This window comes from Oryzias latipes, chromosome 6 (genome assembly GCF_053564925.1).
Source record: "Oryzias latipes strain Hd-rR chromosome 6, Olatipes_Hd-rR_3.1".
NCBI classification, from domain to species: domain Eukaryota; kingdom Metazoa; phylum Chordata; class Actinopteri; order Beloniformes; family Adrianichthyidae; genus Oryzias; species Oryzias latipes.
Window position 1 is genome coordinate 31,133,570 of NC_136242.1, and position 12,845 is coordinate 31,146,414.

The 12,845-nt window shown below is 36.1% G+C and overlaps 3 protein-coding genes across 5 annotated transcripts in view; all 3 read left to right on the forward strand.

Moving 5' to 3' along the window:
• The first annotated feature begins 481 nt into the window (after window positions 1-481).
• On the forward strand, window positions 482-1,139 carry mt2 (metallothionein 2). Its single transcript, NM_001104785.1, has 3 exons — window positions 482-581; window positions 671-736; window positions 933-1,139. The coding sequence occupies exons 1-3, from the start codon at window positions 557-559 to the stop codon at window positions 1,022-1,024; spliced, it is 183 nt and encodes a 60-aa protein (NP_001098255.1). The 5' UTR covers window positions 482-556; the 3' UTR covers window positions 1,025-1,139.
• A 276-nt stretch (window positions 1,140-1,415) lies between these two features.
• Window positions 1,416-2,259, forward strand: steep1 (STING1 ER exit protein 1). The gene has a single exon (XM_078949016.1). It carries the CDS (start codon window positions 1,416-1,418, stop codon window positions 2,091-2,093), a length of 678 nt encoding a protein of 225 aa, XP_078805142.1. The 3' UTR covers window positions 2,094-2,259.
• Window positions 2,260-6,484: 4,225 nt separating this feature from the next.
• nup93 (nucleoporin 93) overlaps window positions 6,485-12,845 on the forward strand; it is a 33,036-nt gene continuing 26,675 nt past the window's right edge. The window contains exons 1-3 of one of the 3 annotated variants that reach the window (XM_020704244.3): window positions 6,485-6,574; window positions 8,400-8,582; window positions 8,956-9,073. In XM_020704244.3, the coding sequence (XP_020559903.1) occupies window positions 8,404-8,582; window positions 8,956-9,073 (297 nt within the window). In that variant the 5' untranslated portion in view covers window positions 6,485-6,574; window positions 8,400-8,403. Of the gene's footprint in view, window positions 6,693-8,399; window positions 8,583-8,955; window positions 9,074-12,845 lie in introns of all 3 variants that reach the window. The other 2 variants (XM_078949018.1, XM_011476466.3) reach the window with 2 other exon arrangements.

Consider the following 12,845-nt stretch of genomic DNA (forward strand, 5'->3'; position numbering starts at 1 on the left):
TAGTTCAATAGACAGATAATTTTTTGGAGATAAAAACTTTTGTTTTGTTTTTTTGTGCCATGTTATGTTTTACTTCCTTTTTTATGTTTTAATATGTAAACCATTTTTATTTGTATGATTCTATACTGTTGTTTATGCTCATTAAGCCTTTTGGACAAACTTTTTTTTATTATTTTTATTCACAAAAGGTGCCAACAAAACAAATGTTCCTCGCGCCTGTTTGAGTACTCTTGACTTATTAAATAACTCACGGGAGTGAAAAAAGGTTTAGGATTTATTGTTCTGGAAAACAGCCTTATATAATATTTAAAAAACAAAGTGTCCTTGGATGAAAATTTGTTTTCCCGCAGCTGAGTGTTTCTCTAAAGTCGTGTGCACAGACCTTTAATGATCTGCGCCGTTGCAGCGTGACTGGCGTGTTTTGCACCCGGTTCTGTTTTCCTCTGAGCCCTATAAAAGACCCGCCCCTTTCCATTCATTCACACCGACTCGACTCTGACAGACGGACCTGCAGCGGCTCTCTAAAGGATCAAGCAGCCTTTAAAGAAAAATAATAATGGACCCCTGCGACTGCTCCAAAAGTAAGTGATATCTTAATGCGCTCTGAGGTTTAGGGTATGTTTTTATGTTATTGTTGGCTCTTTAAATTATTTATTATTCTTCTGCTCAGCTGGAAAATGCAACTGCGGCGGCTCTTGCACCTGCACAAACTGCTCCTGCACCAGCTGCAAGAAAAGTAAGTTTAGTGACCAAATATATCCTTTGTGGATATTTTTATCTTTGGATTTATACACCCTGGCCTGTCTGTCACCAAGTGACAACAGTTTGCGTTTTTTTTTTTTTATTTATTTTATTTTTTTTTTGCTTCGTCTAATCTCCATGTGGATAAATGTCAGTCGTGTCCCTGATGTTTCCTCTGTCCTTGTATCCAGGCTGCTGTGCATGCTGCCCATCCGGCTGCACTAAGTGCGCATCTGGCTGCGTGTGCAAAGGGAAGACCTGCGACACTACTTGTTGTCAGTGAAGAATCTGCTGCACTTCCACCCTTTGGATTTAACGTGCCATTTGTCCATGTTGTCTAGAGAAATGTGTTTTGTACTTTGTCTGTAATTTCTGAATAAATGTCTTAAAGCATTAAACTGTTTGGTGTGGGCTCCAGAAATATGTTTAGGGAAAATTAGGACAATTAAATTATTTTAATTATTAGAAATGTTTATAAACCTTGAAAATAAGTGACCGGCAATTGATTAATTCTAACGATAGCAAGAGCGGAACAAAAGTTAGTAGGGGGGAATACTACTGCAGTCGCACACCGGAAGTAGTAAGCACTTCTGCTTGTTTCGATATGGCGTACATTTCCTGAGAGTTACGCTCTTTTAGCCTGTATTTTTTTTTCCCGTAATTACGTGGAAAGGATGCCGAAAGTCGTGTCCAGGAGTGTGGTGTGTTCGGACACCCGGGACCGAGAGGAGTACGACGACGGAGAAAAGCCCCTCCATGTCTACTACTGTCTGTGCGGGCAGATGGTCCTGGTTCTGGACTGCCAGCTGGAGAAGCTTCCCATGAGGCCCCGGGACCGCGCGAGGGTGGTCGATGTGGCCAAACACGCGCACAAGATCTGCAACGTGGAGGCAGACGAGACCACGTACATCAAGCGCGCCGAGGGCATCGAGCGGCAGCACCGCAAAAAGTGCGGCAAATGCGGCCTGCTGCTCTTTTACCAGCACCAGGAGAAGAACAACCCGGTCATATTCATCGTGGACGGAGCCGTCGTCAAGTTCGGACAGGGCTTCGGGAACACCAGCGTCTACAGCCAGAAGCAGCCCGAAGCCCCCAAGAAGGTCCGCGTGATGATGACGAAGAGAACCAAAGACATGGGCAAGTTCAGCTCCGTCACGGTGTCCACCATCGACGAGGAGGAGGAGGAGATCGAGGCCAGGGAGGTGGCGGACTCCTACGCGCAGAACGCGAAGGTGATCGAGAAGCAGCTGGAGAGGAAGGGCATGAGCAAGAGGAGGCTGCAGGAGCTGGCGGAGCTAGAAGCCAAGAAGGCCAAGATGAAGGGCACGCTGATCGACAACCAGTTCAAATAGATCCTGTATGCGGGGAGGACTCACTCGGACTGATTTTCTGCACATTTTCTTTCTGATTTAGAACAGAGCTGAAGGTGTGTCCCTGTTGAGATCTTTGAAGCGTTAGATATGTTTGTAAATTTATTTTGTACACAAATAAAAGTCTGGAATATCGTTTGTAATCAAAGCTGCTATAGTTTTTTTTGTCCATTATGGACATTATCTCTTTTTTTCTGTGTTTTTCTTCATCTGTGGACAAAATACTGGTTTTTTATCCATTTTACAAAAGTATGATCACTCTTTAATGTTTATATGTTAAACTTTAAAATAGTCAGCATTTATCAAAAAATATCAATTCATTTAATATAGACATGTACATTCCAAGGCCAGAAGAAAGTCGATGGTGTGAAACTATTTATCTATTCTTTAAAGGTTTTTTATTTTCCAATCATTTAATACAACAAAACAAACAGAAACAATGTTAGCAAAGAGACTAGCAAAGTGTGTATTTCTTGCAATCTTTTAAGACAAGAGCATTTATATGAATATTACATCTTCCAAAGCGACCCAAATTCCAAAACTACCCAAAATGCACTTTGATAAATGTACAATTCATTGTAAAAACAAATCCTATGGAGGTGCATTTTTCTTGGACAATGGTTTGTTCTCTCAGCTCTCCATCCACCTTCAGAATTTGCTGAATCCTTTTTGGGTTCACCGTGTTGCTGGAGTTTATCTCAGCCACTGTTGGGTGAAAGCAGAGTCCACCGTGAACATGTCAGTCGGTCACAGGGCCACACACACTCATGCACACGGACATAGGAGCAATTTACAGTCCCCAAGTAAACAATGAAGCATGTTTTCTAGACTGTGGAAGGAAGCCAGAGTCCAGAAAGGTGCCAGTTGGGATTCAAACCAGGGCCTTTTTGCTGTGAAGCAAGAGCGCAAACCACCATACCACAGCGCAGCCCTCTTTCAGATGTGACATTGCTATCATATTTCTCCATACTGCAGCATCAAAGTCAACTGCTCCAGCAGCTGTCAATCAAAAGCCCTTCATTGAACCTGAACAGGATTTGAACTGATGTCAGTTTTTCTGTGTTGTATGTTTAGTTCTGTCACAGCAGACCGTCTCCTTGGTTTGATTTTTCAAGAGTTGTTTGTGTCGTTTTCTCTCTTCATAAGGAGTTTCCCACTCCACAGTTGCCCATTGGTTACTGAAAAATATAGGAAATAAACAGAAAACTCAAAATAATCTGGTAGTCATTAATAATAAGGCTATTTTAAAAATACAGTTCAGATAATCTAGCCTTTATTTTTGGAGTAATCTGGATTAAATCAGACCCAAACAACCTGTAAACATTCAACCAGATTTGGATTATACCAAATCTAATTATTAATACCGCTTTTCTTCTTTGATTTGTCTGTGTCTGGCCTTAAGACATCCTTGGTAGTGAATAATTCTTTCTTGAATAAACCAATATTCTCCAATGAACTGAACGTCTGCAGCCTCGTTGGTCTAAAAAAAATCAAAACCTGTTTGGAGATAAATGAATGTTCGAGGCTTAATTACAACTTGGTCCCACAGTTTATCAAGACAAACCAGAAGGACCTTTTTTCATTTCTCCACACAATCAGCACAAGTCAACACTGATGAGACCACCCATCTTCTGGGAAGGGAAAGAGGACTTGTGTGGAATACAAATAGCAACTGGACGTAGGTGTTCTTCATGAAGTATGTGCTGTTTTATTTGTTGATTCTTTTATTAACATTTCTTCACAAAGAAATAAATCGTCAGAATCAGAAATGCTTTATCGTCATTGTTACACAAGAAGCTTGTGACAACGAAAGGCGCGGTGCTCTCCAGCTGTTTGGGCAAAAGAAATAAAGGAATAAAAGAGAAGAAAAATAGAAGAATTTATGGAACTATGGATATATACATATATACATATACATACGTGTATTACACGTAACCGTTGTTGCACTTTCTGGACTTCTAATTTTGCACATGATTGGTATATAGTTGTTACAGATTTCTTTTTTTTTTTTTTGAAGGTTCATATTTTGTTTAGGAGGTTGACTGCTCTGGGGAAAAAAACTCCTCTTGAACAATCTGCCCTTCTTTGTGCAAAATATCATTTTAATAAACATTTTCCTGTTAAAATATATTTTTTAAGTTGGGGATGTCCACAGGAATTTGTGGCACATTAAGTGTTGATTTTACTTTCCTGAAAAGAAAAAGATTTCCAGTCTTTTAAAAAACGTTTCTTTTTTGTTACTCTATTCCAAGTAGATCTGGTTTTGTCTGCAGACACACATGCTATGGTGTCTTTTTATTACTGAAGACTCGATCTTGCCAGACTGCACATCCATCTTAACTGTTTAAAAACTCCCTTTGTTCCATCGTCTGTTTTTTTTTTTTGCTTTTTTTTTAGAGCAGACACTCAGGGTCGTCTGTGCTGCTCTGTTTGTGCCGACTGCAATATAATCTTATTTTGTTATATAACGAAAAGCTCTAGGGCTTTATGCTCCACATGAGCAACAGACGGGAAGCAGACATTAATCAACCGTCTGGTCTTTGGAGCTTGAGGAACAAACTATGTTTTTTACGTGCAACAACTGGAAGGAAAAAAAAACAGAAAATAGACAATTAAATCAAGAGGCTATCAGCTACTTCTTGGTTGGAAAATAAAGTCAATTTGTCTTTGTTTTTATTTAAAAGTTATACAACCATCTTTTTACTTTCACAGATATTTTTAACCCTTGTGCTATCTTAGATGACCCCACCCTTACATTGACGTGTTCTCCCTACCAGGACAAAGGTGGATAAAGGTGGAAGGATTTCATGTAATCCATGGACACCAGTGAGGTTCACAAATCATTGAAGAAAAAAGGTTCAGAGCACTGTCTAGTGGGTCTAGATGACCCAACTCCCAATGTTTAAGTGCCTAGGATAGCACAACGGTTAATGCGTTATCATTGACTCCAGAAAGTCAGAACATTTTTTTTACGTCCTGACCCAACCAAACTATCTGACATGTTTTTAGACGTAGCTGGCGATTAACTGACATCTGGCTTGTAATGTTTATTATCTACATTTCTAACAAAGCCTTTAATCCACCACTATTTTGAAGATTAATAAAATATGTTAAATATTTCTTTAAAATAAAGTTGGACTTCATTTTAAAATTTCCCTTCAGTTTTTCAAATGAGTAGATTACTGAAGTTCATTTTCTTAAGGCAAATTGAACTTTTTTGCCTGACACCGAAAAAAATGGATGTATCTGTTCTTCAGTACAAGCCTGGGCGGGAAATGAAAAACACATTTCTTTTCTTAATATCTTGTTTTTAATGCATTTGGAGACACTATATTAATACCTAATCTATCACATGAAGTGTGTTGATAAAAGAAGAAGAAGAGAACGTTGAGAAAAATCAAGTTTATGCTGCCAAATTCTCAGTGTTTGTTCTTATTAAAGCATAGGGAGAATTATTTGCCTATTAAACTTTATTGTCATTGTTTATGTAAAGATTCTCATGGAGACTCAATGTGTCGTTTTAATGTAACAACTGTTATGATGACCAAACTACAAGAAGCAATGAAATAAACTACGGTTAAAAACAAACAGATTTATAGACTAACTATCCATATTGTTTCAGACATGTTTGAACTCCAATAGCGTCAAATCCTACATACAAAATTTTCATATTAAAAAATGAAAATGTTTCTGCTTGTCCTTCGTAAACTTTTGATTTTGTAACCAGAAATTGTGAGTTTTTTTTAAATATTGTAATGTTTTCTGATTTTTCTTTTTAATTTATTTATTTATTTTTAGGTAAATAAAATATATCTAACACACAAGTCCAAAAATATATTCCTAAAGAAATCTTTACTTGTGTGTGAGCTTATGAGGATTTATTACGAGACCATGTAGTGCAGTGTTGAGTTGAGGGTGAACATCCAGTTATACATCTCAGAGCACCGTGGAAAATCAAAAACATTGCCAGAAAATGTCATAAATGTTAGGGTTTAAAAAATAAATTAATGTCAACTTAAAAATTCTAAATATTTTTATAAAACCCATAAATCAATTTGCTCATTGAGTACATTTTGTATCTTTCAGGGGGAAAAAAAAGTTTTTTTTGAGTGTTTTTTTTTATACAACAATTTCTTATTCAATCAATACAAATTTCTTTTTTTGGGTATAATTTTAATAACATTTTTTTTTTTGAAAAACTGTTATTTTAACCTAAAATCACAATTAAAAAACGTCAAATATTGTCTGATTGCAAATTCAATCATGATAGTGTAAACCCAAACTGTAAAGATTTTAAACATAAAAAAAACTAAAAATAGCAACAAATATTTATTAAGGCAAAATACTTTTTTTTTTTTTGCACCGGTCTATGTCATTGTTCAATAAAGTTTGGGGAAAAAAACAATATACTTCCGGCTCACGCCGGTCAAGGACCAATCACGGTTGACTTCTACAGTACCGGGGCAAGTAATGCAACTTTTATTTACTACACTCTTCTGCTTAACATAAAAGCGTGATTATTGGAAAAAAAATCTGAATACAGACAGTGAGCACGCTGCTCGTTTCCTCCGTAAATATCAGGTATGATGGTTTTCCGTCCAAATCAGACTGAACAGAACCAAACTTAGCTAGAATACGAGCATGTGTTTTTCAGTGTTAGCATTAGCATGAATGCTAACTCGTCATTCATTTTGATCATTATCAGTGAACTAGCAAATCAAAAAAGAAAGGTACAGCCAAGATCACAGTCTAAAAATTTATTTTGCGTAGTTCATGGCATGCTTTTTAGAATGATAACATTATTATAACAACTTGTTGTAGCTTAGCCCGTTTAGCTGACGGATAGCTAATTCAGTCAGCGCATTCGCGCGCGTCGATCATGTCTGTCAAGTAATATTACAGCTGTATCACCTGCTAAACCTTCACACATTTCATTGACAACCTAAACCCGTATTTATTCTAAAATGCTTGTTTCTAGAACTTAATAGCGTTTGAAATTTATTTCAGTGAGTGTTCGGGTTGATTGAAGGCCAATTATGAATGAATGATGAATGGATTTTTTTCTTCTAATGTCCGAAACAGCAAATTAGTTTAAATAATCTATGAATTATTATTATTAATTAATATATCACATTAATATTTACCCAAACTGCAGTAAAAATATTGCAACCTTCAAAGTAAAAAAAACAATCTAAACATCTAGTTATTAGTGTATGTATATACTGTGGGTATGTAAAAATACAAAAGTGTTTGTTTTGGTGATCCCAGAAATTAAAATTAGCATTTTGTTTAACCTAAATAGAAAGTAGCACCTTATTTAAGGGAGACAATATCAGAAAATTTTAAGATTACTTTGGCTAATACAGATGATCAGTCTTTTATTTTTATAAATTGAAAAAAAAAAAAAAAACGTTTTTTACACCCTTCTTAGAATTAATAATTAAAGTTAAATAAATGCTTTAGGCCTCCATGCATCAGTGGTGGGTTATGAGCAATTCAAATATTAAATTTAACTTTATTTTTATAGTATTTTTCCTGCTATAGAGCATTTCAAAGTGCATCCCACAATAAAATAGATACTAGGAAGATTTAAAAAAAATTAGTAAAAATAATACTAATAATAATTATAAGATAAATCATATTTTAAAAAAAACCACATACACATCCCACAAGTACAATAAAAAAAAAATCCAATTAATATAAACAGCAATTTCTGTCTCTGTCATTACCGTCCCTATGACTCTAACATGGTGAAATCTGTTGTAAGCATTCTGATGCTTTTATCCTGGCTGTGTAATACAAGTAGAATTATAGTTAAGACCTGCTAGAGGAAAACTTTATTACTGGTTGTTGCTGACGGTTATCTTTTTATCCAGTTATAAACAGCACAAGTAACTGAGCAGATGCAGCCCATTGTAGCTGAGTATCGGTACTGTTTTTTACATTACAAATATACTCAACTAAAACACATGGGGCAGTGAAACTGCTTTCTAAGGCACAATATTTTTACAAAAGGTAACGTAAACTTAAAATGTAACGAATAAGTTTATTTATTGTAGGATGATTTTATCATGTTGTGATTTTCCTAACTTGGTTGGACTCAATCTTGTGTTTTGTTTTGTTTTTCCAATATATCCATAATTGATGCTTACCTTAAACAAGAAGGAGGTTGTACATCAGAGCTAGAAAAAACAAACATGTGTAGAGCTGCATTGTTAACATGTAAACATAACGTGGTTAAATGTAGGTCACATAAATAACTGAAAGTGCTTTTCCCTGTCGCCGTAGGGCAATGGATGGAGAAGGTTTTGGGGAGCTTCTGCAGCAGGCAGAACAGCTGGCTGCAGAAACAGAAGCTGTGTCAGAGCTGCCTCATGTTGAAAGGAACCTTCAGGAGATCCAGCAAGCCGGAGAGAGGCTTCGATCCCGCACGCTTACCCGCACGCCTCACGACGCAGCAGACGTAAAAGCGTGAGGACTTTGTCTTCCTTTTTGGTTTTAGTTATGATTTGTAGACTCACCAGACGCAATAGTAATGTCAACCTTTTGGCAGCAGAGGGACCTATTTCTCATTTCCAAAAGTATTATTGAATTTAGAGCATCCACTGCTATTAACTATTATGTGCTACAACATGCCAAAATAATCAGTAAATGATTTTAAACTCTAGCAATTCAAGGTGACATATCTTCAAAGTATTTTCATACTTTCCACTTCTTTTTTAGTTTTTAAATGTATTTTATAGAATGTTTTAAATAACAAGCACCTCTTGTGCCCTCTAGTGGGTGACATGTTGTTGTTAAAGTCTCCTTTTCTCACAACTTGTTGTTCCTTTTTTTGTTTTAGATCAATCCTTCTTGGTTCAAGAGGATTAGACATCTTCCACATTTCCCAGAGACTGGAGACCCTAAGCGCTGCCACAACCTTTGAGCCTCTGGAGCCAGTCAAAGACACCGATATACAGGTAAAATCCTTGCATGGCATCATGGAAACAATGTTTAAGGATCGAATGCATAAGGTTTATATAAACAATATAGCTAGAAAGCTGTTGATCCTAAATTTTTAGATAGATTAAATGGGAAAGCATTGGTTATTCAATGTAAATATATTTTGTAGTGAATCAAAAACCTTTCAAGGTTTTTCTACAATATTAAGACATCTTTGAGGCCTACTATACCAATTTTTTTCTCATGCGATTAAAGAATACTTTATAATGTTAGTCCTTAACTGTCCCTGATTATGCCAAAAGCCCTTTTTTCTTCAGTTTGCCATAAAGTGCATCATAGGCGAAAGCAGCTGGCAGTCTCTATTTAACTGCAGTAATGTACTCAGAGAAATCAGACTTTGACACGTATACTAGCTGGGAAGCTCTAATGGTGTTCTTGTTGAAAAATGATGTGGTGAATGCATCCCTGTGGGGATGCAGTGTAGTATGTAGTTGTGTACATAAACATTTTACATGAATAACCTGACAAGTGCAAAGGCCTTCAGCTAAACTCGATTTCTTTTCCTCTTTCTTTGCTTGGAGTGTAAACAGGTTCATCCGCCTCAAAGTTCCACTCCAATCATCTTTTGGTCTGTTTTGAAGTCCCTGTCTTCTTTTAATTGTGTTTTTTAGCAACAACAGAAAAACTTGTTTCGTTTTCTAGGACATAGTTTCTGGTCAGCGGCAGTAGTTCATTAGGAATTGGCTTCTGATTTGTATGTGGGACCATTGGCATGGTACAACCCCAACCCCCTTCCCCTTCCCCTTTTACAGTGGAACTAAGCAGGGGGCTTGTGGTCTGCATGGCAAACTTTATGCGTCAAATATAAGCTCTTTCTTAAACAGAACAGCTCCTGATAAACAACATTTTGAATGAAGAGATCCTCAGACAGGCCCTTCAAAACTCCAAAAACACGATTTTAATCGATCAGAGTGAGTTTTTTAGAGGTAATACATACAACATTTACACTTTACATCTAAAATGGACTAAATAAGTCTTAATTTAAAGAGCTTTAGATTTCTTGTCACACAATCTTCACTGATTGTTACTGAGGAGGAAGTGAGTTGAGAAACGGATAATGAACTTCTGTGCTTTTACTGTGACTGGTGGAGCGTTAAACCTGCTGCATTTCTGGAAATGGATCATAAAGTCAAAGTTGTTTTTGCATTCTTCCAATCTCTTCGGATTCCTTTGTTAAATGAAGTTGTGCCGTAGGAAACTGCTGCTGCGTTAAACCGTTTTCGTACTACATTAGTGATGATGCTGATGTGTAAACCTGCCAACACTGACGGCCTGGGAGACTTTTAATTAAACAATTTTGTGTATATTTTTGTTTTAGAGATCCATGGACTCTTTGCATATTAGGAGACATTACAGAAGAACAATCGTGTTTATGTTATGATGTGTCGTGTGAAGAAACCCACCTTAAAGATGTAAGGAAGAAGAAAAATTCTCCTAAAAATCAGTTTTTTATGGCTCCTATGAAGTCCCAGAATCCTATTTTTTATTTGAAGAAAATAAAGATTTGACCTTTACTTTGTTTATAGAAAATGATGTCCTGTCCACCATCAGGTGAAGGTTTTTAAAATTCAACAAGATCTGAATATACAGACAAAAATCCTTCAAAAATCCCCTTAACTTAATGCTTCAATTTCTCTAATCTGAAGTTTGGGTCTGAACGACACGAGGCTTGAAAGTGGCTCCACACCAGTACTCCTTAGATGCTGCATTCTGCTAAATATGCTCAGAAAGAAAGATGTTTCTTGGGAAATGTGTGCCAGGCTTTTAAGATAATTCTAGAGTGGACTTGAGGGCTGCTGGAACTGCCAGAGATCTTTTTGGATCACTGCAGAAAGCATTTAGTCAAGGTTTGAAAGCATCAGCAAGATTTATGACGCCAACTGCTTCCTTTGTGTGTGTTGTGCTCCATCAGACATTTATTTGCAGCTAGTGGAGATATATATATATTTTTTATTTTCTAGTGGAGATATATATATATTTTTTATTTTCTAGTGGAGATATATATATATATATTATTTTCTAGTGGAGATATATATATATTTTTTATTTTCTAGTGGAGATATATATATATTTTTTATTTTCTAGTGGAGATATATATATATATATATATTATTTTCTAGTGGAGATATATATATATATTTTATTTTCTAGTGGATATATATATATATATATATATATATATATATATATATATATATATATATATATATATATATATATATATATATATATATATATATATATATATATATATATATATATATATATATATATATATATATATATTCTTTTCTTTTTGTAGATGTTGCAGTTGTGGGCGTTTAAAGGATTTAATGAGGTTGCTGCTGCTTTCAAACTGACATGAGAGCACATAATCATATTTGCTTCCCAATTTCTAGTAAAAATGAACATTTATTTTTGGGAGTGGTAATTTCAGGTATTATAGATTTTATTCACTTTTTTTTGCTTTTACTAAATGGCATTGTTCTAGCAGATCAGCAGACAAACAAAACAGAAGCTAACAAATAGATATTAAAAACATAATTGGCCAAATTATTGTTCCAAGCGGCCACTGAGACGTGTTTGTTTTCGTTAGTTTCTGTGATTTGTCTTTTCATTATATTCATATTTGGGTTTAATAGTAGCTGGTGAAATGTTCACCTGCTTTTCTTGGTAGATCTTGTGGTAAAGATCCAGGTTGCTGAAGAATGTTTAAAAGTTCTGCTTAACATTTTCTCACAAGTCATTCTGTTTTAAATCAAGGCAGTTGTGAGTCTGGTAATGTCAAAAATGGAATGTAGCAGCCAGTTTTATTTGATTATAAGGCCTTTCACCTTGGCTCTTATCGATTTTCTCTGCCATATCTCATTACAGCTCTATATTATATTTACGCACAGCTATTTTATGAGTTTAACGCTGTTTTTCTGTGGGTTTTTTCTTCTTTTCTGCTGCTCAGCAGCCTTTCTTGTGCATTTACATCTCAGTCTAATGGACAACTCTTTTATTCTCTGTGGTCAGCCGGATGTTTGGCAGCCCGGGTGGGTTTGACGGACTGACTGGAAGAGCACTTAGCGTCTCACAGTTTGGCGGTGAAGCCACACTTATAGGCTCCTTCCCCTCCACTTCTCTCCTTCACGGCCCTTAAAAATTACTTTGTTTTAAGGTTTTTACACTATTCTCAGTAAAAATAAGAAAAGGTTTTGTCTCACAGTCCTTCAAACTTGAGGTCTGACTTGTGATTTACCGGCAAGGCAAATGTTTGATTTTTTTGTAAATATAATTTGTGCACAAAGACAATTCAAAGTGAAGCCCCACTCCGATTAGTTTTTGATTTGAATAAGGTAACTGAATTTTTGTGCTTAATTGTCTCTATATATGTCCTTTCAATCATCAGAAAAATGCCGCTAGAGCGTGTTAAAAACACCAAAGACATCATTTTACATCGGAGTAGTTTCAAAATAACAGTTCAGATCTGAATTCTTGGAAATCCACATGCAGCTGAGAACAGGTGGGTCCATAACCTGGATTCAAAGAAGCCGAGTGTTTCAGCTGATCGAAGGCTTTCTGAAAGTCTGGTCCATGTATGTGGAGCATAGATGCTGAATGAAGCGTCTTGTTTATGGTTTTGACACTAGAAACTGACAAAAGATCGGATCCAGATGGCCGGAGAGGTCCGGCTGGTACAGGATGGTCAATCGTTTCTTTTGGTGCTAAACCATTGAAAGCTTT